General features: G+C 41.5%; 1 protein-coding gene across 1 annotated transcript in view; it reads right to left on the reverse strand.

Annotated features, from left to right (window-relative positions):
* Positions 1–26,007, reverse strand: part of LOC103808231 (protein eva-1 homolog C-like) — a gene marked incomplete at its 3' end in the record, with an annotated part of 72,833 nt that extends 46,826 nt beyond the window's left edge. The window contains exons 1-2 of the mRNA XM_009081002.1: positions 25,780–26,007; positions 13,268–13,391 (exon numbers count right to left, since the gene is read on the reverse strand). Coding sequence (XP_009079250.1) covers positions 13,268–13,391; positions 25,780–26,007 — 352 coding nt within the window. The remainder of the gene's footprint in view (positions 1–13,267; positions 13,392–25,779) is intronic.
* Between the last annotated feature and the right edge of the window lie 525 nt (positions 26,008–26,532).

The following is a 26,532-nucleotide window of genomic DNA, read 5'->3' on the forward strand; positions in this document are numbered from 1 at the left end:
CAGTCCATGTGAGAATCTTAACCCTCGACTCTATTCCAGAACATAAGCTTCCTTCACATTCTGCAGCCTTTTTATAAAAAAACTCCAAAAAATCATAGTTTTTATCCCACTGCAGATAACTTTTCAAACCTCTAGAATATATGTCAAATGTGAAAACACTCTCTGATCCATCCCTGTAGATGAAGACAGATTTAAGACTTAAGTCATTCATGGGAGAGTCTGTGCAAACACACATCCTTCAGCAATTCCTATAGGGATAAACCCATGACCAACTGAGTGTGTAAAACAGTGAGAGAAATCAGAAATAGAAGCTCTTGGCAATTTCAGAGTATGTAGGTAGAGAAGAACTTCATACAGCTGTGAACACTGGTTTACCTACGTAGGTACTTAATTCACAATTACCAGGAAAGCGTATGAAAAATACACTGAACACACTAAGGAATTTCATCTTCACCTATAATTGTTTCCCATAGGATTTTTGTTTGCTCTGTGAGGGAAATTAAATCCAAGTTTAACATGGCTATACAGTATAAAATTTAACAGAGTATAATAGAACCTTATAGACTTAATGGACTTTTTTTTCTCCTTAGGGAAAAAAACCCCACGATTTCAAGCTAAAAGCACAAAGGCACAAAAGTCTCCAATAGGACAAGATATACACAGCTAATGTTAAACTGGTATCACAGAAAAGGAGAATACTTGTGACTGGCTGAAGTGGTTGAAACATGAATTAATTGATTAACTTCAGAAAAAGAACAATTTTGAAGTCTCTAATGAAAGAGTCCTCTGTGAAGGTCTTATTTCTTACGAGGCACTAACTTAATTTCCTCTTCTAATTGGGTTATTATTAGCTACATCTCCCAATTAACAAGTATAACTGATTGCTTAGTCACATGTCCTGTGGACTGATTTAAGGTCCTTAGAATATTTATTAAATTCTGCTGGTCATGGCTTGCCATTTGGAAATTTGATTGGTATTTAAATACAGTGAGTATTACATTGAGCCCAGAAGACACCAGGATAAACAGACATCCACATCTCTACTGAAGGTCAGACCAGTAGGCATGAGACCATCAACAACAGCTTGTCTTTATAGCACCTTCCAATTCCTAAAGGGGCTACAAGAGAGCTGGAGAGGGACTTTTTACAAGGGCATGTAGAGATAGGACAAGAGGGAACAGCCTTAAGCTGAAGAAGGGCAGGTCTACATTGGGTACTGGGAAGAAATTCTTTACTGTGGGGGTAGTGAGGCACTGGCACAGACTGCTCAGAGAAGCTGTCAATGCCCCATCCCTGGAAGTGTTCAAGGTGCCCTTCCCATGGCAGGGGGTTTTGAACTAGATGACCCTAGTTCCCTTAAGGTCCCTTCCAACCCAAATCATTCTGTGATTCCATGATCCTTTGCACAACAAAACTCTCTCACATTTGCAGTTCATACCCTTGTAGCCACTCTGGGAAGTCATGTTCAGGGCTTATGGGGGAAACTGCCTGAGGGATGGCTCAAGAAATCAGACTGGGGAGGCAAACCTGAGTGCACAATCCTTGGGAACCAGTGCAGTTTAAGGGTGATGAGCTCCTGGAATACTGCAGTGTGGAGTAAGAGGACTGTGCCACCTGAAACAGATACCACATTACAGTAACTAAATTGTGCCCTAGGAAACACCTGTTGGAGCTGACAGTTTCCAAGGCTCTGGCTGAGTCCAAACTGGTTAGAGCTGCAGTTGCTTGGGCTGGCACAGAGAGGAGACACTGCTTTCTTAAAAGGAAGAAAAAAATATTAACTATAAAGAAAGCATGAAATACACAATAGTATTTCAGTCTCCCAAAAGGTTCTCTCAAGCTTGATCACTGGAGAGCAGGTAGTCTCAGTGTTTCTGGGCAACCTGATAGAAATCTGGATAAATAGAGAATGATGCTATGGAAGACACAAGTCCCTGAAAGCATTTTTTGCTTCATGATATTGCCACCTCCATCTTAGCCAGGATGAACCAAAGACAAACACTGGTGCCTCCCAGGCACTGGATGGCTGTAAGGACTATGATTGATGTTTAAATAATACAAAGCTAAGCATCATCCATATATTTACTGCTACTTCATCTCACAATAGCCTTACATAAAAATTGAAAAGAACCAAGGCAGCGTAAGTGACATAAGAAAGCTGGGAACCAATGTGCATTTTTCTCTCTCACTCTCCCAAGCAGAACTGGCCTCCTACAGATCACTCACAATCTGGTCCTAAGCCTGCTCTAACTGTTACAGTCTGGATATAATTCAGGCCAAATGCAAACATTTGTACTAGTGGGTTTCATGTTTCACCCTGAAAAATTAAACACGCTTAAATGGCCTAGGAAAGGTGGCAGTGATATTCAGCAAATGGCTTACTCCACTCTAATCCCCCATGCAGTCATTTGTAGGGCAACAGAGATTTACTGTGATTAAGATATTTGCTAAGGATAATATCCCTTTTATTACTGCCTGGTTTCAGAGACACTGGCTTAAATATAACTCGGTAGGGAGAACCCAAGGAGGGAACAGCTGCAGGCTTTACTAGACACATTTTTAAAGGTCATTATATGACACAATTATAACATAGCTCGGACAATTACAGGAAAACAATTCTAAATGTTTCTAAAGGGAAATCGGGCTCTCTCAAACAGTAAAGCAAACAAGAAGACCCTCTGTAATTATGGGATGTGTACAGTAATATTAACCTATATGACCTATAGCAAATACATTTAGCCAATGTCTTAAGAACATTTTCACTTACGGTTCACAACAATTTTCTGAATGATCATGGGAAGCTCCAAACTAAATGTCAATTGCCCCAATCTCTGCAAGGCCTTAGAGATAAAAGCTCCTAAAAAGATTTTGTGTCTAACAAAGTGATGCAATGCATTAATGCAATTTTAGGCATCCTTGCCTAAAATTATATTTTTGAACAGAGCTAGTGGGAAAAATTATGAAATATTGCTAATTAAAATATGCATACTTCTCATAATCAGTGCATAATAGCTGACCTTGTTTCCCAGATCAAAGATCTGGAAATACATGTAAAGAGAAATCTGTTTTCCTCACAAAATCCTAAAAGATTTGAATCTTAGAATTGAAGATCTGAGCAAAGAAAGAGATTTTGTAGGAAACAGAGATGGATTTGCCTAATTTCTTATCAGGTCAGGACTGTTTCCCGTAGAAGACTCTCTTACCTAGGTTAGAACTGTTAAATTAATGAGACTGTACCCAAGATGCCCCTTCAGAATCAAACTGCACTCCATGTTAGCCAATAACTTCTCTTTAGGCCAATTTTTGCCTTGCTCACCTTCATCCCAGCTTTGTTAACTGTTCCACCGCATACTATCCAAAACAAAGAACATTTCTTGCCTCAAAATTCATAACTCCTCATTATATTCAGCCATTCCCCCATCATCCTGATTTCAACAGGATCTAAAAAGGATCATCCCTTTAATTTGGAGCATAAAAAAGTGAGAGTGTCACAAATTCATACATTTGCATGGAAATACCTTTTAATGTTACTACAGTTCAATTTTCCCTTGAGAAACCTTTTGCTAAGATGTTCTAATTTAACTTTTAAAAACTGAAGTTTGCTGCCCTCGATGGCATGGCATGCACCACTTACTTCTGCAGAAGCTAATCTGAAACTCTGAAAGATGCAATTCGGATGACAGTCCAGACTTATATTAAATAGGCAGATTGCCAACTTCAGAAGTACCCTGAAAACTCAAGAGTGCCAAGTTTTGGAGGTCTGAAACCTTTTCGACAAGTAAGAAGATTGTTCTTTGCAAACGACCTTGTCAGATTCCTTTAAAATTACACTCCTGATGCACCCATGCAATTTGTAGAGTTTAAAAGGCACCTCTCCCCACTGTCACTTTCATTAGTCTGAAGTAGTTGTCCTTTTGTATTCTGCTGTGAAAAGCCTGGCAGTGCTGCAAATTAACTGCTACATTTCATTTCCCAAGTAGAGTTCAGATGCACCTAGTTGCACTTTCCTGTTGGACAAACAGAGGTATATGGTTTTCTAAGGAAGAAAAAGGGAACAATACCAAAATATGTGCACCAGACTGTGAGATGAGACCTAAACAAAACACCTGGGAGCCTGGGACAGATTTAATTCTCAATGTACCACTTCCATTAATGAAACTGGGCTGATTTTCTGAGGCAGCCATGATTTATTGGTGTTCTGATCCTCCTTCCCACCATTTATTAGTCCTGCTTTCAAGGACCTGAGAACCTGATGGCTAAAGTTCAGTGAAATTTAGCAGAAGCATTGCGATGACAAATGTTAAGTCCCTATACATTTTTTAAGAACCGGTAGCCAATTTCAGAAGAGAGCCAAATCAGTGCCCAAGCTGGTTGGCTGGTTGCATATTGTCCTGCCAGTCAACCTGCATGATGTACTACCTGGCTGACTAGCATGGAACTAAGTCTGGACTAGCTACACCATAGGAGGCAACATAGGAAGCATGGCCTATTGCTCATTACTGCAATGAAAAAATGGGAAAGATACACTAAGGAAGTTACTGAAATATATAAGGAAAAAGATTTCATTAATACCACTGCTCACAGCACTTTTGTTCTGCTCTCCCAGTGATGGGGTAGATCTGGAGTAATGCTGCTTAAAGTTATTACTAAAATAGCTGAAAGGGAGAATTTAGTCTTATATCATCCAAACAGTCTTCTCCAAATGTTAAAATAATGGTGATACTAATTCTGACACAGGAACATTAAAAGGATACCTGATTGATATTTTCACGTATAATCCATTGGGTTGCCTAGAGCACAGATATGGGAAAATGAGGCCTACTGGATTAAAAGCTAGTTCACTACTGTCCTAAATAATTAAACACACAGTATTCCCTCAATGGCTTTGCCTGAGAAGAAAGAAAAATGTAGCTGGGATAAGTACAGTAACCAAATCTCCAAAATTTATCACAGATGCTTTAGAAGTGCCAGTTCCCAGAGGTATGATTAGATTACAACCTCCAGTGTCTTTTAAGTAGGCAGAAAAAATAAGTGTGTAAATGAGGATAGCTTGATGCACCATTTGTTTGATGAAAAGCTGAAAATACCAGGAGATACCTGCTCTTAAAATGTATAAATAATTTAAAAACCAAATGTAGGAGTGATACAGAAAAAAATATTGAAGAAATGCACAGTATTGGAAAGAGTTTATTACCATGCCTCCACCCCATAGAAGCTTTTCTTTTCTCTGCTATTTTTTCCTAATAGACAGTTTTTTGAGGAGAGGAATTGAACTATATTTGCTGTCTTGAATGAGTCCATATACAGGAGCCCCTGCAGAAGCACTGTATAAATTTTCTTTTCTGTTCTGTAAGTCTTACACTCATGGTTTAAACTGTGGAGTCAATATAACAGATCCAAACTTTCACAAAAGTCAATCTCTGCAGCATCTGAATCTGGTTTTATAAGCATATTGCTTCTGGAACATGCTTTATGTCTCACAGTTCTTCACAAGCATGCCAGAAAATCTTGAAATCTATCATTCAAAGCTTGCAAACCTTTAAATAAAAGGACTGTGTTGAGATTTAGATTTATGGACTGCATTTTTTAAAACATGGTTTCATTGTTTTCTGGTTAATTGCTCCAAGGACACTCCTTTCTCTTCTGAGAAGACTCCCAGATCACTTGGCCTCTGCCAATTAGCCAAAGCTGTTTCCGATCCCCAAAGCACCAGCCATCACACAGTCTCCATCATCAGTACAGAAAGGTATTACAGGTGCCCACAGTGCCTAAGGATGGGCTGGATCTCCTGAGGTACATGAGGGCAAAGGCTCCCAGTTCCTTCTAGCAATGCTATTGACTCACCTATCCCAGCAATGAAAGACTCTCATCTATCCCTTCCTTGTCCTTCACTAAAAATTCAAAGCATAAGAGGGTGTTTTATTCCTTGTTTTTTTCCCCCAAGACCCCACAGAAAACTTACATGCCAATGGACAAATGGGATCTGTAAAAGTCACAATTCTGGGATTTACACAATCTAGGCAGATTTCAGAATTTTTCTTATTTATTTATTCTTATTTATTCTTATTATTTTTTAGTGGTTCGCATCTGGATACTGGAGACCTGACCCAGCAAACTTACATAGTAGGAAGCAGGTCTTCACTGACTCCTTATTACGTCAATCAGAACTGACTGATTAGGTTTGAAAGAAAAATGGGATTTATTTTTATTCTTTTTTTTTACTCTCCTGGGTCAGCAGCATTTTCCTTTTCCCTGGAGGCAGGAAATAATGATGACAGTAATAATAGTATAATAGAATTACATTATTGATAATGTAATTATATTTCTATTTATTATTTTAGTTAGTATATTATAGTAACTTTATAATTGTATTTACAATTAAACTGACAGTAATCTCTGCATTTGCTGACAATGGAATCATACATTCCTCTTAATCCCACTCCTGACAGTCAAGTGATTAGTGTGCTACAGAGATAGGGCTAGTTGACAGCTCCTGAAAATCGGTGTGCATCAACGGCTTAAAACAATATTAATTGTTAGCATTAACGTTTCTCTGACCCCGACTGTAGGCTGATGGATCTGTCCTCTGTTATTTATAACGTTCCATTATTTACACCTTTTCATCACCACAGTGGTTGCTGCCTAAGGTTTTATTGCCCTTATAAATTTCCACTCCCTGCACCACCCTAACAGTTTTGAAATGATACAGATAAGCAAGGGCAAGCTGATGAACACAGGAGGCAAAAGACTTATTCTGTTGCCTTGGTGGCTGGGCCAGAAGGATGTGCCCATTAAACATCCCTAACTCCATTGCACTGCTTTGGAAAGCCTGGCCCACCAAAAACCAATGCAGCGAACAATGCAGTGAACTTCTCTTGCCACCAATAAACCTGTCTAACGAGGGAGATTAATGCTTTTCTGAAAGGGTTGATGACTGCTGAATTACCAGTCTATCCCAGCACTAAAATCAATCACCAGCCTTAAAGGCACCAGGAATACATTTAGGTCCCCGTTTGCTCTCATCTGAAAGTTGTACAAAACCCCTGTTCTTTCTATAGCCCTCTGCTCTTGCTCACAGGGTTTTTCAAATTCTGCCCAGGGAATGAAAGGCTTGAGGGTGGGTGACGAGGTGAGACTTTTCATGCTGTGTTCACTGAGTTTAACAGAAAAGATGCCATCCTCAGCCCAGTGGAGTCAACAGCAAAGCCCACACAAGATTCAACACTGAAGGAATGGGTTGTATGGAACTTAAGAGGTGAAAAAGATGCATTCACTGAAAGCCTAGGTGGTCCTTCCAAAATGTCCTTTCCATACTTTTCAGGCAATTCACCTGAAAACTGGCGAGCAGACATGAGCGATTCATCAAGAGACATGGAATCACAACACAAAGTATTACTCTTCACAGTTCTGTGATAGCTGGAATAGCTCTGGCACCAGTAATGGTATTGTGCTATTTGCACAAGTTTTGAAGTACCTCTGTCCATAAAACATGGCACATCCTCACCAAAAGGCAGACACTCCTGGGACACAGAATGGCAGTTCTATCAGTATATGATAAGAGAGCATAAATTTGAAGATGACATTTTTATCAGAAGATGATCTAATTGGAATTAATTCCTAATTGATTTTGAAATTTGGTTGCTTTCTAATTAAAATTGCCTAAGGCCGTTCAGAAAAATAAATGTTACCTGAGCAAGATTTTGGCAAGGAGATCAGGATGGGCATTCCCATATTTGAAAAAAATAAAACAATATTGACTTTTCACAAGGATTCACTGGGCCGCTGAGATTTTTATTAAATCTGTGGTGGAGAGAATGAAAGCCTGTTCTCTTCAAAACTGTGTCCAGGTTGATTCTCAGCCCAAACGTTTTACCATAAATCAAAGCTATGGGTTCCAAGCTAGAACAAAGAGACTTGCCTTACCACCTTTCCTCCTATCCCCTCACAAACTTTTGCCACTTCAACCTTTGCCAACAAACTGGGTTCCCTTCCCAGATACATTTCTCAGAGCCTTGATGTGCCTTTCTCAAATATGTTTTTGTATTGTTACAGAGGGATTTGAGCTGCAATGTGAGCCCAGGTCACAATCCAGGCTTTCTGAAACTTCAAAGGCTTTAGGGCTTACATTTGTGAATAGAAGGGAGAGCAGCAAAGTTTGGATTTACACTTTGTTACACCACTGGGACAATTCATACAGGGGTTCTTCATACCCACCATCCTCCAATTATCATATCCATCTGCTTCACACAGCATTTTAAAGTTAAATTTAAAAAAATAATAATTTTATTTAAAAGCCCATTGAATGGAGATTATTCTTCCCAGAGTTCTTGAAGTCATAAGCTAAAGAAGCAACTGCCTAACAGAAAAGAGAGAAAATATCACTATAGGATTACAGGAAGCTACAGTTTAGGCTGTTCAGAGCTGAAAAGAGGTTGGTGCATCCAGGGCAGCTTGGAAATGGCAAACAAGGAGCCAAGAGAAAGGCACTATGTGGGAGGCTCATGGGGGAAGCCACATAAACAGGCTAGGAGCCTTCTCCTTTCTCAACAGCACTGCCAGTGAAAGGCCACACAGACAACACACAACACACCTCATCCTAAGCGTTCCTTTTGTGAAGAAGGGCAAGCACTTATGTCCCCATCTTGCTCAGGAGCATTGGCACTTTTGAATAAGCAAAGTCAAGAATGTGACCAAACGACCAAAAAGCCACAATGGGCAAACAGCTGCTGTGCAGGGGCAGATGGATCCTCACTGGTACAATACCCCAGAGCAGCAATCAACCCCAGTAAAATCAGCCACTTTTTTTTTCAGTTTTGCAGGGTTTTTTCTGCAATTTGTATTGCTGGGATGCAGAGAGGTAAAGTTATTTCTTCAGCATGATTTGGGCAGCCCCACAGATCCTGTCAGGATCCTGTCCCAGTCAGGATTAGATCACACAGACCCTCCAGAAAGTCTGGCACACAGAACAAATATTTCCTAGCTTACAATAACACACGATCTTACACAGTTCTCTGTCTCTGAAGTGAGAGGGATGAACAAACACTGAATTGTTTGAATAATATTGGTGAATCCAGATTTCAGTTAGAGGGAATTCATGTTAGACCAATTTAATAGTATGTCAATTCCCTCTAATTATCTGTTCCTTCAGCCTACCCGGTAATTACACTTAATAGGTCTAAACCAAATCAGCATGTTACCTGAGAAATAATTGGATTTGTGTGCAATTTTTTAATGATCCCAAAAGGTACCCTGGAGACTGAAGTCCTCTGTGTGTTCAGGGCTTGATTCTAGGCTTCAGTGTGCTTTGGGTGTGGGTCTTAGACTACATTGTCCCTGCTAAACTGAATGTGTCTATTCCCTAGCACTGAGGTGCACTGGCATGGGACTGCTCTCCACCATTCTCATCAACTGTTTTAGCCTCTAAAACAGGGTGGCCATATCCAGATTTGCTACTGGAAACCATCCATGGCCACTGCTAAATGTAGTGTAGACTACACCTACACCAGCAGAGAACATCTTCAGGTTTCAGTGCTACAGCAACACATCCCCAACTTGACTTTCAAGGATATGCTGGGTCTGCTGATAGCAGGATGATTTGCAGAGGCACCTCTAAGTTTAGAAGCACAAGCCATAGCTGTGCTTTGCTGAAACCTGTACTGCGCTTTTAGACATCTTCCCGAAGGTTGGTGGTTTTAGAAACTAAGGCACGTATGCTATGGAAAAATAAAATAAATCACAGAGTCATTAGGTTTGGAAGAGACCTCGTCAAGTCCAGTCTTTGACCAAACACCACCATGTCAAGTAAAATTAAAACCTAAGTCTCTATACACTTCAATAACCCCTTGGCCCTCAAATCACATAGCAGCAATAAATAAATCTCACTTGCCACAAATTGAGACAGAATAGATAATTTTATTGATCATTTCTGATCTCCTTAAACATCCTATACCTTAGATTAAAAGTACACACACAGTGTATTTATTTATTTACAGGGACAGAGAATACTCAGGACTGCCAAACTCCTGACATTTAAAAGCAGTTCCATGCATGTGTCTCAGCCCTGTACATGCAAGATGAGTGTCCGTTAGATCCCAGATCCATCTATTGGTTCAAAGGCACAAGACTTCCAAAAAAAAACCACACAAGCCATTGAATTTCTCACTGCTTCTTTGAACTATTTCTTTCAATTTCTAGAGGAGGTAAACCACACCACCTCTGCATGAGTTTTCCCTGCTTCCAGCAAAAGCAGTCTCAGAGCAATTAATGCAGTAGTGATCCCTCCACTGCCCTGCTTCCTGAATCCCCACCATTTGAAAAATCTGGGCCTTTCCATTTCAGCATGATTTACTGTCCTCCATCTCCTTGAAATTCTGCCCATGAGAAACCAAAATAGCACCTTGCCTTGTGCATGAACCCCATACAGCCAGTGAGCATCGAAACCACTAGATTTCAAACGCAACACAATGTCAGAGAGACATAACTGCAGTGACAGTGGCTGGAGGCAATGACTGCACCATCTCATTATTCTGCAGCAAAGGTACAAGTAAATGCCACTAACTTCAGTTTTGCTTTCTTTGAAGTCTTTCTTTTTAGATAACTACCTCTGTTCAGGGGCCTTTTGAGGCTCCAGCATGACTCTGACAGTGGAAAGGCTTGGGCATCCTTATTTTAGGTTAAAGGTGTCCTGCCCAAACTCTGTAGGCTGCTTTCCAAAGCGCCTTTAATACCTACATACAAGAATACTCACATTCATTTTACCTAGGTAAGTGCTTAACCAAAACACTTCAGTAGCATGGTCACAACAGGCTCCCTAATAAGCAACAGAAAGAAATGGATATCCCTAGAGGACAATTCAGACCTTAAATACTTTCTTATTAAAGTACTTCTGCCATATCTTCCGTTTAAAAGGACAAATTCAGACAACAAAAAGATTGCATTTATGTTTTGATAAAGTTATGGATCAAGGTCTGTGCCAGGCAGTGAGCTCTAGACAAGGACTTTCTGGTGCTTCTTGGTTACTATTGTCTGTGCTCAGACTTTCTGGAGCAGGTCAACACTTCATAGGATCAGCTCTTAAACATGTGTTTATTTACAGCTCATAAACAATACTCAAATAGTCAACAACCCAAAAAAACCACCAAAATTTCTCATGGTCCTGTATTTTGCATTCTATGGATCCATCTTTCCTCAGTCCCCTCGTTAACCTTCTCCCTACAGAAGGGCTTACCAAACTCACACAAGCACTAGATTCTGCTTGTGAGACTCAAAATTAACATTTTGAAACATTGAGGAAAGGCTGACCATGTCCTGGTATCTCTGTGCAAATCCAATCCTCACATATTTCAGACTTTGTTATTAATCCAGTAGGATCTGATTAAAAGTTTGTCCAGTCACCAAGAAACAATAATTTCTGTCAGGTTACCCTGTTTCACCCTGCAAAATTGTATCTGCCTGAAAAATGTCTTAGGAAAATGTTTTCAAGAAGCTTCCCCTGCTCTCTTTCAGGAAAATCACCCACTCCATACTCCTGCTTTTCTAGCATATCTGTACTTAGCAAAGAATGCCAAGCCATAAATATCTATGCTCATATGGGTCCTGAAGTACCTTCAGAAGTCTGGCACAGGCCTCAGTAGTCAGATTTTTCAAGCGAGCTTTGATACAAAACCTGCAGGTTTGGGAGGACTTGTCAGAACACCGTGCTAATCGCCCCTCTCGCAGAAATGCATTTCTCACCCAACAAGTGATGTTGCATTCACTCAAGAAAATCCCACAACAAATGCAGATGCTTCATTACTTACTTTTGATTTGAATTCTTCACAGACCTTGCCAGATCCTTTCACTTCATTAGCACAAGTCTCTGCCTGCTGGGGCAAAAAGTCTTCTTCTCTGCTGCTGCTGACAGAATCTGAATGTTTCTGCTTTTGTTTAAAAACTTCTCTGAAGTCAGATCTTTTTCTTCCCTGTGCAAACTTTTTTTTTTGTTTCTTCCAAAAAAAATTTGCAGATATGATGCTGGGACCATGTTAGTTATGTCATCTAATAAACCTGGGATTAGGCTGGTCTGAAATGCCATGTCCAGACAGTTAATTCATAGAATCACAGAACCATTAAGGTTGGAAAAGACCTCTGAGATCACCAAGTCCAATCATTAACCCATCACTGCCAAGTCCACCACTAAACTATGTCTATAAGCACTACATCTACACATTTTTTTAACATTTCCAAGGACAGTGATTCCACCACTTCCCTGGGCAGCCTGTTCCAATGCTTGATCACCCTTTCAGCGAGGATTCCTCATATCCCATCTAAACCTCCCCTGGTGCAGCTTGAGGCCATTTTCTCTTGTCATACCACTTGTTACCTGAGAGAAGAGACCAACCCCCCACCTGACTACAACCTCCTTTCAGGTAGTTACAGAGTGATAAGATCTCCCCTGAGCCTTCTTTTCTCCAGGCTCGCTCAGATGCTCCTCATAAGTCCATATAGGTCTTGCTCTCCAGCTGACACCTCTTGGCACAGTTTGTCCACCATCAAACATGATCCATCTCCAAATTAATGTGTCTGCTTCCAAAGCACTGATGGAGAATGGTGCCTAGACTGTGCTAACGCCCCTGCTGGGGCCAGGAATTGGCCAACATGATGTTGGTTGTCCCAAGCCAAAGCTGCACTAGGCTCAATCCTCCACAGCATGCACGGCCGCACTCCCAGTATCCAGGCGCCAGACCCATGTAATTTAAACACAGATAATGAGATCACACAAAACACATGTTAACATTTCCCAGCCTGATCTGGGAGCAATTAAGAGATGGCTTATGGCATGGTGTGGGCAGGTGACACCACTGTCAGTGCCTGCCTTAGGCATCCAGGTCTGAAGGAAGACTCTGCCCATGCTAGGAGCTCCTGCTGCCTCTGAAGGGCCCAGCAGAGACAAGTCTCACTACCCCACTGGGCTGCTTCAAATGGAAGTGGGAGCAGCCCACCCACCACTGATTGCATGAGTTCAGTGTTGGCAAAGGTTTTCACTGGCACCTGCAAAAACAATCTGCAACTCAGGCTGCTGGCAAGGAGGAAGGAGCCAAAGAAGCAGAATCCCAGCAAGGCAGCAAGTGAGGGGAAGAGGGAAAATGCTCCACACTAGGGGGTTATGTTACACCAAAAGTAAAGGTGAAAGGGAACAAAAAGTCCTACAAGGCCTTTCTGGCGAGTATTGAGTGTGAAAACACTTTGGCCTCTCCAGAGCAAACAGATTCGATAATGAGATACTTACTTGGCCTGCACTTGTACCACACGATGAGGTACTTGCCGGTTCCAGGGCACGGATCCATACCAAAGAGTCGGCTATTGACAAGAAACTGGCAGCTCCGTCTGTCCTGGCACTCATCCAGCATCTTCTGCAACCGTGGATGCACACAAGAAACAGAAAAAAAAAGCACTTCAGTATCTCCACCAAAGGAGACATCAAACAGAGACAAGATGGAGAAGGGCAAGGCCATCCTCACCTCCTCAACTGGCCCTGGCATGAGGCAGGCAATGGTGCTCAGTGAATGGGGTACTGTATGAGCCATGGATTAGGAGAGGACTAAACCTTGCTCTGTTTTAAGGAGCAGGTTTTCCTCCCCTTTCATGGGTGCAAAGGGAGGGATTTGCACTGGGATGATTAGAGAGATTTTGGAACATTTTGCATGCAATTTAATCATAGGATAATCATAGAATCATAGAATCACAGAATTTAAGGGTTGGAATGGACCTTAGAGATCATCTAGTCCCAACACCCCCTGCCATGGGCAGGGACACCTCCTCACTAGACCAGGTTGCTCAAGCCCTCATCCAGCCTGGCTTTGAACACCGCCAGGGTTGGGAAAGTCACCACATCCCCGGGTGGTGCAGGACCAGGCAGAACTGTCCCAGGAAAAGCAGCTTTGAGGACATAGACCTGCCTTCACAGTTAAAAACAGAGACACAAATTCTGCTGTGTATCTCTCTGGAGATTCACAATTTCAAGAGAGCTCTGGTCTCAGTTATATAAAAGCTTCGGCGATTGCTGGTATTCCAATAATTAGTAGGTGTGATAGGAATACTGCTAAAGAACTAACTTAGCTTTTATTAGGTTCACTCCTCTTCTCCCATGATTATCACATTCTTTTAGCTAAACTCAATAAGGGCCTGCAAGTCAGAGGGTCCCCTCGTCACTGCTATTTTGGGTCCTACCCCTTTTCTACACTGCTTTTCCTCTAGTGCTCACTCCCCACTTCCCCATTCATAACGCTTACAAAAACTCCATCTCAGAATCCACAGGGGCAAGACATTCTGTCTCCTGCTAGAAATAGCTTCATTAAGGAAGATTAATGATTTCTTTTAACCCTATGATCCTCTAAAGCAGTGGTGGGAGGAGAGAATATTATTAAGTGGGGCAGTAATTAAGTTTTAAATTCAGCTGGATGGCTTAGGTAGTATTTATGTACTCCTGTAGAGCCCCTAAAGTGCTAAAATTACCATAATGTTTGCCTGACATACATGAACCTGTCAGAGCATTTTGAGACCACAGAGCGAGGTAATCCACCAGCCTTGTTAAGTCCCTGTGATACAGAGCTGTGAATTCCAGTCCCGAAACAATTAATTTTTACTTGCAAGAAGGCACTGGAAAATCCTTCCTCAGAAATGTCCCTGGACTCCCCTAGTCTCTTTTGTCTTCTCCCTCATCACTTTTCTTACACCCACCTCGATATTTGGGCTTTCCCACAATGTTCTCCCTGTGCCATTAACATAAAGGCTGTTCCTGCTCTATCAGATGCCACCCAAACCAATTTTCTCTCTGCTTCAGTGACTACTTTCTATTTTTGAGTTCTCCCTGAATGTGATATATAGAATCTTTAGCATTATAACTCTGAATGCCACACTCCAAACAACAGCTGTTCCAGTTTCAAGTGCAATTTGAAACTGCCTCATTTGCTGTTGCTCATAACTTCCTAAAGCTTTCACCTTTTGAGCTGACATATGCAAGAATTCATGCCTGCTTCAAGTCTGACCTTTATTTTAAAGTTCAAACCAAAGCAATCCAGGCCTTTTCTAGTGGGCAGAGAACATATGCTGTTGTTTTCCACTTACAAAGGTAATAAAATGCAGGCATCTCATTTAAAAATACAGGGCTTAGCAAGGAAAGGCTGAAAGGTGAACGCTGAAGGAGGTGCCTGGGAGCATTAGCCCCAACTTGACCGTCACGTTAAAATGCATAGAAACAGCATGTTCTTTCCTCTGGGCTCACAAGGGTTGGCTGCTCACTCAGCATGTGAAATTTAATTTAATGCAAAATCCAATGAGTTGCAAAGGAATTTAAGCGAGGATCCAGCACAGATACCTCTTTTCATCTCAAAAGGCAAAGAACAACTGAAACAACTCTGAAGTGCTACACATGTGGAGAGAAATCCTCTCCAAATCATTGTGGACCTGAAAGGATTTTCTGGTACTGGACAGCCACAGCTGTATTTATACCCAACTAGAACTAAGAATATGGAGCAAAGGGAAAGAAGCAACACCCCAAATGTTACCTTTCCCACAAAGAAAGCTTTCTCCCCTCAAAGGATGCAGACTCAGGGTTTTGGTCACCAAACCTGTTCATGGCTGATGGGTGGGCTTTTCAAGAGCCTTCAGCATTGTGTAATAGGTGCTATTAAAACCAGTGGGAAAACCACCCTGGATTTCAGCAGAGACTGAGTTAGGCCAGCAAGAAAACCCCTCTGAAAACCTCAGCTGCAATACCTAAGCAGCACTTGTTCATCTTACACTCAGCACCAGGAGTGAAGGCAACAACTCACCAACCTCAGAGAACAATGAAAGTGGGCAGCCTACACATATCGCCATTCTGACTCGTCTCTGCTCTAACTTTTGGCCGCTGTTGCTTACTCCATGTATTCCACATAAGGAAAACCTCGTGAGTTTACTTCCTATGGTATGCAAAGTAACACAAAGCTCTAGGGAGAAATTTGCATCTAAGTTAAGGAGCAAAAGTCATCTGAGCCATTGTGAGACCATAGAAAAAAAAGTGAAGTGTTCTTGGGCCTTTTATTGACTTGTTTTAGTGTATAACTATGGTTTCAACTGAATTTGACAATAGCCATGACTCTGAGAAGTTTCATGGGGGAAAGAAATCAATATTTCCTTTTCATTCACGTAATTCTATCGTGCCTCCCCCAAAGAACAAATTCCCTGAAAATACAAAAACAAATCATTAACATTTCTGATTTCCTGTAGACTGTTTGACTGAAGTGTTAGGCATAATGAAATATATCCGTAGAGAGTAGAATAAAAAAATATGTTCAATCCTCAGTAAAATACATCAGGAAAATTAACAGTGGTTGGCTGTGCATGTTCTTGATTAAAAATGAAGGACAAAGTTGTTACACCAGCCCTAATGTTAACTTTAAAACTTGCACATATAATTTTTACCTATCCCTGCATGCACAGAAATCTTCTTCCCCACTGCTTTCATCAGTATGTGCAATGCACCAGCACCTTCTTAAATACTGTGCAACACAGCAGCTATGTAGAACATGTGTGAGCAGATGAGCCCCCACAGGTACAGTTCCCTGCAGGTCCAGTGGCTCTGGTGTTTACATGGTCCCTTACAGGCCAAGACCTTGGCTTTCTGCTCATACTCTCAAAAATCATGTTTCTAGGCAGTATCAGAGCTGTGGCAGATGTCAGATGTTGTTTCTGAAGTATTTGCAGATGATCAGCTAGACTGACACCAGGAAGGCTGTGAGTTCTCTTGGTAGTGAGGGACTGTCTTGAGCTCACATGGGTTTTGCTTAATGGCTGGAAAAATGTAGGTGATTCATTCTATGTTTGTCTTGTTCTGACTGTCACTGTCAAATATAAAGGTGGGAAAACACAACCACAAAACCAAACAAAAAGAGGTCCAGAAACAACCTGAACTTGCACTGTAATAGCAGTAGACACACAGAACCACCCCTAACCAGGGTGTATGATTAGCTCCTTACATCAGCAAATCTGGTAAACCCCTGACTAATGCCAAATAAAGTCACCTTGGATCAGATTATATTACAAAAATCACTCCAACCGAAGAAGGTGGAGGAGGAATTCCAGTCTGGCACGAAAGGGGAGGGAAGACACATTAATTGCATTGTGCCATTTTATAATTGCGTTCCAGTGGTAAATCAGGCCTGAGGGCTGACAGCCAGTGCTCAGGAGGGAAGTTGTGGCTGTTTAAACCCATTCCATTCTCTGGTTCATGACTGAGTTAAGAAGCTGCAAGATTTAGAAGAGATAAGAGAGCAAGAAATGTGAATTCAAGTAAAACAAACACTAATCTAACCCCTGTGATTTATGCCCTGGATTAATCTCACTGCAGTGACCCGGGTCTTAAGGCAAGGGCAGCCTCCAGCTCAAAATCATGTCTTTCTAGTGGCCATTGCAGATGAAACACATTTCTCATGCTCATTTTGTTGTACTCATTAGCTAAGTAATTGCTTGTGCTCATTAGATAACAACCTTTTAAATCTGGAACTGGATGCAAGCTCTGCAAGAAGGCTGTCTTCAGCCATTCCCAAGGGTGCACACATTTTTAGTCTGTCTCTTCAAATTACTCTTCCAGAAGTGCTTCCCCTGCACACTTAAAATAAACCACAACTGAGCTTAACACCCAAGGCAATTGAACTTGTCTCAGTTCTTGGTCCCTTATAGCAGTTCATGGATTCAATGCACTTAGGGTGAAACTTTGGACCCACAGAAGTCAATGATGAAACTCAGCGGGAATTAGGATTTTGCCACAGGGCTGCTCTCTGTACAGCCTCCATCATCAAAGGAGCATAAGGATGACTGCAGGGCATGTCAGTCATGCATGAAATTACACAGAGGAACCCTACTAAATAATTGCCCAAATTGTGTGCTGCTGAGGAAAGTAACTTAGAGTGCAAATGCATGAATGGATCAGAGCTGTGTGCAGTCAAATGAAGATGGGCAGAGGCTTGTACTAAGAACTTTATGCAAGAAAATACGAGTAATTTTGAGCATTTTTAGGTCAAGTTCAATCCAGGTACAGCCATTATGGTGGAGTTATACCAACATTTATGTTGGTGCACCTCCATGGGTTTTGCAACGGAAAGAAGAAAATACAACTAACAAGTCAACATGGATTCTCCCTACAGCACAATGCATTCATAATGGCTTCATGTCACCTTTCATTTGAATTTAGATACTCTTTTGCATACCCCTGAAAATTGGTGATACTTTAAAACACAGTATAAACTTAATGCTTTCGAGTTGCAATCTTATATACAGGTCCTGTACTATCTGAAGATTGCACATTCATCTCTATTCATCCACGCAAATTACTGAAGTCCATAGAGCAAGAAGATTTTCCAAGAATCAGCAACAGGAAAAGACAGACTACATAAGGCAGTGAAATCCATGTTGATGAGGAACAGATTACCTGACTATGGCTTCACCAAGCAACTTTCCCAGACTTCTCCTCTAGAAAGTAGTTTAGCTTTGCCCAAATTACCACATTCAACATGTGCATCACTTGAAGAAGAGATCAAAGATCCTGAATTCTGATCACTGATCTATGGCAGGTTTTAATGCTTTACTAGCTATCTCTTATCACTCTCCCATGGACCTTGCAATGCTTACAGCAGAAGGGAACTATGTCCATGTATTTGGTGGCTCACATTAACACACCAGACTGTGAGATAAAGAGCTGAAAACTGGGCATGCATCCCCCCTCACCAGCTCTGCTATGGGAGTAGTAAATGCCAGCAGGGCAATAGGACAAGCAGCAGTGGGCTGGGATGCTAAAACACAACAGCAGGATTCACCAGAGGTCCTCTGGCAGAGCCTTGAAAGGACCCAGAGACAGCAATTCACAAAGAGCAGGAACACGTTCACCACACAGAATAACCTGATAAAAGCTGCATTACAAATATCACCTAATTAACATTACCTACATTTCCTAACAGTAGGAAACTTAATCTGTATGCGAGGTCAACTTCAAAGGGAGAGGAGGTCTAAACTGAAGAAATACAAAAGGATGCATAACCAAAAGTCATGGGATTAAAGAAAGGGAAAGCTTAAAATCCAAAGTCAAAAAAAATTATTGAGAGCAAACCATTACACTGTCAAGCAGAGTCTTAGTGGCAATGATGGAAGCCCCATGACTTGGAAAGTTTAAATTTAGAGTAAACAAAGCATTAGGAGGCTTATACCCTGGGGAGCAGTCCTGCCTCATCAGGGAGACAGGCTGCACCGACCATCTCTGCCTCCAGCGCCTCTTCTTCTGCAGGACATAATCACACTTCTCTGATGAGCTATTCAGTCAAGCCAAAGATTTCAAAGGCATGGCAATTTAGAGATTATCTATGACCTCGGCATCCAACAGTTCTACTTACAAATAATTACCTGGGCAGCCACTTGCCAGAGAGTTCTATTTCAGCCTAGGCAAGATTCATGAATGAAGCTGCCTTGGTTCTGTGATTTTTAAGAGTAACTTCAGCACTGCAGTAACCTCTTCTGGACCCTGAGCTCACTGGTCTCCATCCTCTGCAAAGTAATTAATATAGCCTGACAAAGAATTGCCTGAACTGCTCTTTAATTCACTGACATTTCTGAGACTGAAACTTTCCACATTCAAACTGTCTGGAAGCTGTGGAGACCTAACATTCAATATGACAAACAGTAGTTTCTCCTCCCAGTGGTGCTGATGACCATTATTCTTCCTTTCTATCAATTTCCTCCCTCTTCCCCCCTGACCATCATTATCATATAGACATTCAGAGTCATGAGAAAGGACCCTTTCTCTTTCATGTTGAGGCCACTTAGAGATGTGACATCAGTGGGACTATGCAATATCCTTTGACTGGGCATGTCACGAGCCATTTGGCCTTCCAAGAAAGCTAGAGCAGTTGGGATTGTTTTCTTCTACTTTGTATTTTACTCTTAAAACTGTGGGAAATAAAGGCTTCTTTGTAAACAGTAACACCCAAACACACCTTCCAGTCCTCTTTTTGTGAACAGTTGGCCCATGCTTACAAAGTCAAGCAGCTCCCGGAAAGTTTATCTCATCTTTCCATCAGTGAAGAGGTTAGCTCTCCTTTGCTTTCTGTCACAGAAATCTTCCTGGTAGGTGACTATAAAAAAGGTAGAAGAAGGACTCAGGGAATCCTGTGGTTAGCATGCAAGGAATCTGCTCCACTTTGTACAGCTGCTGAAGCAAAAGCAGGAGATGGTGGCAGCAAAGGTGTTCTGTATCTCATTTAAAGGACAAAAGGTAATATCATGTCAGCAGCACTAGTGATTCTTGTCACTAAGGACTGGTTGTCCTGGAGAGTGTTAAAAGATAACCAGGCCATGCCCATGCTTCCCCTCCCCAAACCAGCTAATCTTTTTAAGAAGAGGCAGGACTCAACTCCAGAGCACCTTCTAAGCACAGCTCCTCTTAGGGAAACAAGTCACACAGTAAAACATTGCCCTTGGAAGTGTATTTATCTGCCGATTTCAGTACCTGTGTATATGAAGAGAGAAGTTAGCTCTGACAAATTTCTGAAAGCAGAAACACAACAGATTTGCTGTCTCTCCAGCACTTTCTGTTTTCCTTCCAAATAAGCTGTAGTTTTGTTTTTTGCCAATTTACCAAAATGAGAATATTGCAGGTAATCTGCTGCAAAGCGTAATCTAGTTTTCTGGTAATAAGCAATAATTTTAGGCCAATGATTAAACAAGTCAGGCATTGTGAGCTTGGAATGATTAGGCTTCTAACTGAATGGATTCACTTATCAGGAGACACTTATCAACAGACAGTGCAGAACACTTAAATCCTCTATTTCTCCTTAGTCCCTTGTGCCACTCATCTGAACAAACATACACTGCTGCTAAATCTGTTCATCAGCTTCCTTATTTCCCAAAAGCTAAGATCTCAGGAATGTCCTCACAATGGGGAAGTACAAATGTGTGCAGTAGTGTGACGGGTGAGAGAACCGTGGTATAAGGGAGAGGCTAAAGCAGATGAAGATGATCCCCAACAGATCTCCTTGAAGTAAAAGGTATCTCCAGATGTTCCTGTGTCACCCCCTGCTGTGCAGCAATGTAATTTAGCTTTTCTTCACACTCTTACACTAAAACAATCAGACATTGGGCAGATCAGACCAACCCTATCTGGGTGATGCAGGACAGAGGAAGAGAAAAACTCCACAGTGAAAGCACAATGCACAGACCAACTAAAAATCTTCAAACTCTCCATATTGTTAGGTTGCATACTCAGGTCAACAGTGCCTGCATAAATGCTCCACAAGGGTAAAGGTATGTGGGCATTACAGGTCACCACAAAAACGCCAACACATGCAAGATTGTGTTAACACAGCTCTGCTCTTCATGACCCAATCTTTGCATGGTCCTGCTTTGTCAGTATAGACTTTCCTGTGGGTATATAACTCATCTCTCTGCATAAATTATGCAGTGTGGATAAACACCATCTTACCTACTGCCAACTGTTTTCAGTAGCATGACTTTACTATTCTTAACAACCCTTAATATTCATGAATTTACTTTTCTGGATGAAAGATGAATAGATTTTGATCCTGTCAGCAGCTCTTCCTGACATAGAAGCAAGAAGAGGTGGTTCAGCCACAATAAATCTCCTCACAAACTTCATCTGCCAAGGCAGGACAGTTTGCACAGCATGGGTCACTTTTACTAGAGCCACCAAGGCTCCAGATGTTCCTCATCCCTGTCCCCCACAGTCAGGAACACCCTCCTCAGGGCTACACGAGGCAAGTACAGGAGAGCCAACACCAGACCAGACTGTTAATTAACAGCACTAATGCCCCAAATTAGCTTCTATTATTAAAGGATGAGTGAGAATTTTCTCTAATTCCATCTTCAAAATATCCCAAAGAAGCTTCATGAATACAGCACAATATACTTTTTCCTTCCTGCTGCATATCTCATGTGACTGATGTTAACTTTGGTCTCCCCTGTTAAACTGAGTGGAGTCAGGGGAGAGATGTTTAAAAAGCAAATAATGCCTAGCTTTCAACACAGCTTTATTTGATTGTTCTGAACCCTCCAGATGCACGTGACTTGATCTAAAATTTAACCGCATCAAAACTGAAATCCCAGTTTGAAATCCTAGTCAAGGGAGATGATTCTCCCTCTCTACTTTGCCCTTATGAGACTCCACCTGAAGTACTGCGTTCAGCTCTAGAGCCCTTAGCACAGAATGGATGTGGACCTGCTGGAGCAAGCCCAGAGGAGACCATGAACATGATCAGAGGGCTAGAACACCTCTCCTATGAAGATCAGCTGAGAGATCTGGGGTTTTTCAGCCTGGAGAAGAGAAGGCTCCAGGGAGACCTTACAGCCCTTTCCAGTACCTAAAGAGACTACAAGAGAGGTGGAGAGGGACTTTCTACAAGGGCATGGAGTGACAATACAAGGGGGAATGGCTTTAAATTGAAAGTGAGTAGAGATAGATTGGATATTAGGAATAAATTCTTTTCTCAAAGGGTGGTGAGGCACTGGTACAGGTTGCCCAGTTGTGGCTGCCCCATCCTTGGGGGTGTTCAGGGTAAGGCTGGATGAGGCTTAGAGCAACCTGGTTTAGTGGAAGGTGTCCCTGCCCACGGCAGGGACATTGGAACAAGGTGATCTTTAAGGTCCCCTCCAACCCAAACCATTCTGTAATTCTATGATGATTCTATAAGTGTCCAAATTCTTTTCCCTTTTCAACATAGAAACAATATCTGAACTGGACATTTACAGTGGAGAAAGCTTCTAAATCGGAATTTACTGTTAATCACAGTTTTTTAGTGGAGCAAACTTATGAGATGTGAGACTGCAAAATATCTTTTTAGCAGCTGGATCTCCACTGAGAATTCTCTACAATTGGCTATGAAACATCAGGTTTTGTGGGACACTGAGGCTCTCTCCATCCATCTGAAATACTGCTTCCCCAGCCAGAGTGCAAGCTGAGCACTGGCCTTAGTGAAACCCAGATTCTCAAAGCAAAATGCAGGAGAAATGGTGAAATATAAAGGAATTGGAAAACAAACCCACTTGAAAACTCCGTGCACAGATCTGATCCCTCACAGAATCAAGCAGGAGAAAAGGATAGTATCCTGGAAGTGTTCAAAGCAGGGTAAGGTGAGGCTTAGAGCAACCTGGTTTAGTGGAAGGTGTCCCTGCCCACGGCAGGGACATTGGAACAAGGTGATCTTTAAGGTCCCCTCCAACCCAAACCATTCTGTAATTCTATGATGATTCTATAAGTGTCCAAATTCTTTTCCCTTTTCAACATAGAAACAATATCTGAACTGGACATTTACAGTGGAGAAAGCTTCTAAATCGGAATTTACTGTTAATCACAGTTTGCAGGGAGCAGTATTAATAAATGCCCCCATTGGAACAAGGTGATCTTTAAGGTCCCCTCCAACCCAAACCATTCTGTAATTCTATGATGATTCTATAAGTGTCCAAATTCTTTTCCCTTTTCAACATAGAAACAATATCTGAACTGGACATTTACAGTGGAGAAAGCTTCTAAATCGGAATTTACTGTTAATCACAGTTTGCAGGGAGCAGTATTAATAAATGCCCCTTACACTCCCTCCAGGCCACTCTCCAGAGAAGCAGCAAATTTATACAGTCATGGGTTTGATTAGACACAGTGATTTTGTATACTTAGTTTTGAAAGGGTTGGTTTGGCTGACTTTTTCAATTACTGACAACCAGAATACTCTCACAATTGGTCCTGCTTATAGCAGCCATATATCTGAGTTGCAAAACCACAAAAATACATGCAATTTCCTTGTCTACAGCTTTCCAATTTTCCTACACACATGCATTTTCTACCAGCAAGCTGCAGGCAGCTTGCCATTCAGCTTGTGGAGTTCCTGGCTTACCCATCAGAGAAGCCTCACCCCCTCCAGGACTGAGAAAGAAGACAGGATTCATCTCTGGCTTTCAGACTCATCCTGCCCTGGTCAAGCACAGCACATTGAGGGATCAAAGCCACATCTGGGAACACCAAAGAGGCAGTGTGGATCTCCTCCAAATATACTCAGGAACTTGCCAAAGTTCCCCCAAGAAATTTGTGGCAGAACAGAGAATATCAGCTATTTTCGCAGCATATCTACACCCCAAAAATGGATTAATAGCAGTGTTTTGGTCTCAGTCATGTAACAAATGTACTGTACAAGGAATCTGATGCAAGACTACCTACAGGGAATATAATTTTCTCTCTGATAAATGGGGAACCGGAATTGGAAGCAGCGTAAATGTTGGAGGCAAAGCTAATGGGGAACAGCTCTGAGGACACAAAGAGCTAAGCCAGGCAGGTAAGGATTTCCTTTAAATCCCTCCTACACACAAAGTCATGGCGTGGAAAGCCTAGGGTTACATCTTCTCTGTTCTCAATTTCTTCCAGATGCCTTAAGTGGACCACTTACCCACAAGGGTTGAGGCAATGCATGTAGCTATCAATCACTCTGGTAAATGAAATGATGTAAGTAAATTTTGCAGGAAATCTATAAAAGAAAGAAGGGAAGACTCACCTCCGCCAAAGCCTTCTGTCCATGTTCTCGCACCCCAAACAACACAACTGCCACTCGTCTGTTGTACTACAGACTTTCATTATCATATCTGGGAAAACTTTCCACTGATAAGGACCATGTCCCCCCATACTACAGCTCAGTCATTTGTCATGCAGTGGAAGTGTCATGAAGGCAACTGCAAATCTGTCAGCTTGAGGGTTACACTACAGCCAGACACCAACCTTGTGCAAATTCTTGAGAACTTACCACTGATATTTGGAAGCCAAAACACTTATATCAACTTCTTTTAAAAATGCTTTAAATGCTTCTTAAAAACCCTGGATGCAAGAGTGAGAAGTGATGTGGGAAACTCTGGTCTTTAGCCAAATTATAAAAGAAATTATTCACTAGTCCTGTAGATTTATTGATCTCATTTTGCTATAAATTTTTATTATGAGTTATTATTGATTCATAGCCATAAACACACTAGATGCTTGAGATCTTTGCCCAAAAGTTTTTACAGTCCCAAATGCTACACTTGGAAAGACTTGTGCTTACTTCAACACTCAGGAACAGACTCCATTCATCTCAACAACATCAGCCAACTCATGTTTCTAATTTTAGTTGTTCCTTCTGACAGATGAGTAACACTGGCACCTTCCAAATAATCCTTTGACTTCGTGATGTCACATGTGCTCTTGGGAGGATACATAAAGACAACATTCCCTACAAAAAAATGCTGAGGGACTTCACAAGCTTAAGTGATGTGGCCTAAGAGCTAAATGAGTCACAAGAAGTGAAGCTAAGGATTCTCTCTGGGTTTCAAGTTACCAAAGTAAAAGCCTCTTGAAACAGAATCAGTTCTGAAGCAAAAAGAATGCCACAGCAATTTCTGAATGTGTTGAAAAAGCTAATCATTGGGAAGGAAAACTATAAAAATAATAATCTTCAAACCCAGTCAAACATAATGTAGTCTTGTAGTGTGGTTCTCTTTCAACCACATTCCTGAACTCTTACTGACTAAAGTTGTAAGAAAACTAAGAAATTCATCAGCAAAATCTAATTCAGTCCTGTCTAAACTACAAAGATGAATTATCCACTAAACTGTGTGAGATGCCAGAGCTCCCATGTGGGATAGCCCTGCCTAATACAGGTTTGTGCAGCACCAGCACAGACAGCTGCTGCCTGGCCAAGGAAAGATGAAGTCCAAAATGAACAGACGCATTTTAACATATAATACCTGAAGGGAAGTGCCAACTGAGCAGGCAACATCTTCTTTAATTAAGGTTGCATAGGAGTGGGGATAGCGAGAAGGACACATCTGATGACTTGGTACAATTCGGCCATAAAAAGAAGACTGGATGCTGATGGTAGTTCGGTGAGGACATCTCAGGGAGACATATTCTCCATCACAGGCATGGTCGGTGTAATTCTTTAGTACCTGTGAAATATAACCTGCAAAAAACATGGAAAAAAAACAATATTAGTGAAAGGTAGTTAATATGTAGATGATTTACAGCAATGCAGACTAACAAACACACAACTAGCAGGCAATGAGTGACATGGATTTTGTTACTCATCTCACACACATACCAAGGAGAGACACAATGACATGAAGAGTAGGGAGGCTTGGTGATTTGACCTTCAGCCATGTAACATGTCCCTATTTGATGCAATATTTGGATGCTCCAAACCCTTAATCTAATCATGCAACTTATTTACATCAGCATGTCTGTCAAGTTTATAGGAAATGCAGCTGAGCCAGACTCAACATTTAGACCCAATTTGGATGTCACATGCAATTTTTGGCGCCCCCATACAAGACAGACTTCAATAAACTGGAGTTACTACAGAGGGGCACAAAAAAAAAGGTTGGGAATTGTAGCATTTTCCTTGTAAGCAGTTTCTTCAGCCTGGAGAAGAGACATCTTTGGGGGAAAGAAACACCAGCCTGCCTGTGTCTACTGCGAGGTTATCAAAGGGACAGAGTCAG

Source organism: Acanthisitta chloris, unplaced genomic scaffold (assembly GCF_000695815.1).
Source record: "Acanthisitta chloris isolate BGI_N310 unplaced genomic scaffold, ASM69581v1 scaffold918, whole genome shotgun sequence".
Taxonomy (NCBI): Eukaryota; Metazoa; Chordata; class Aves; order Passeriformes; family Acanthisittidae; genus Acanthisitta; species Acanthisitta chloris.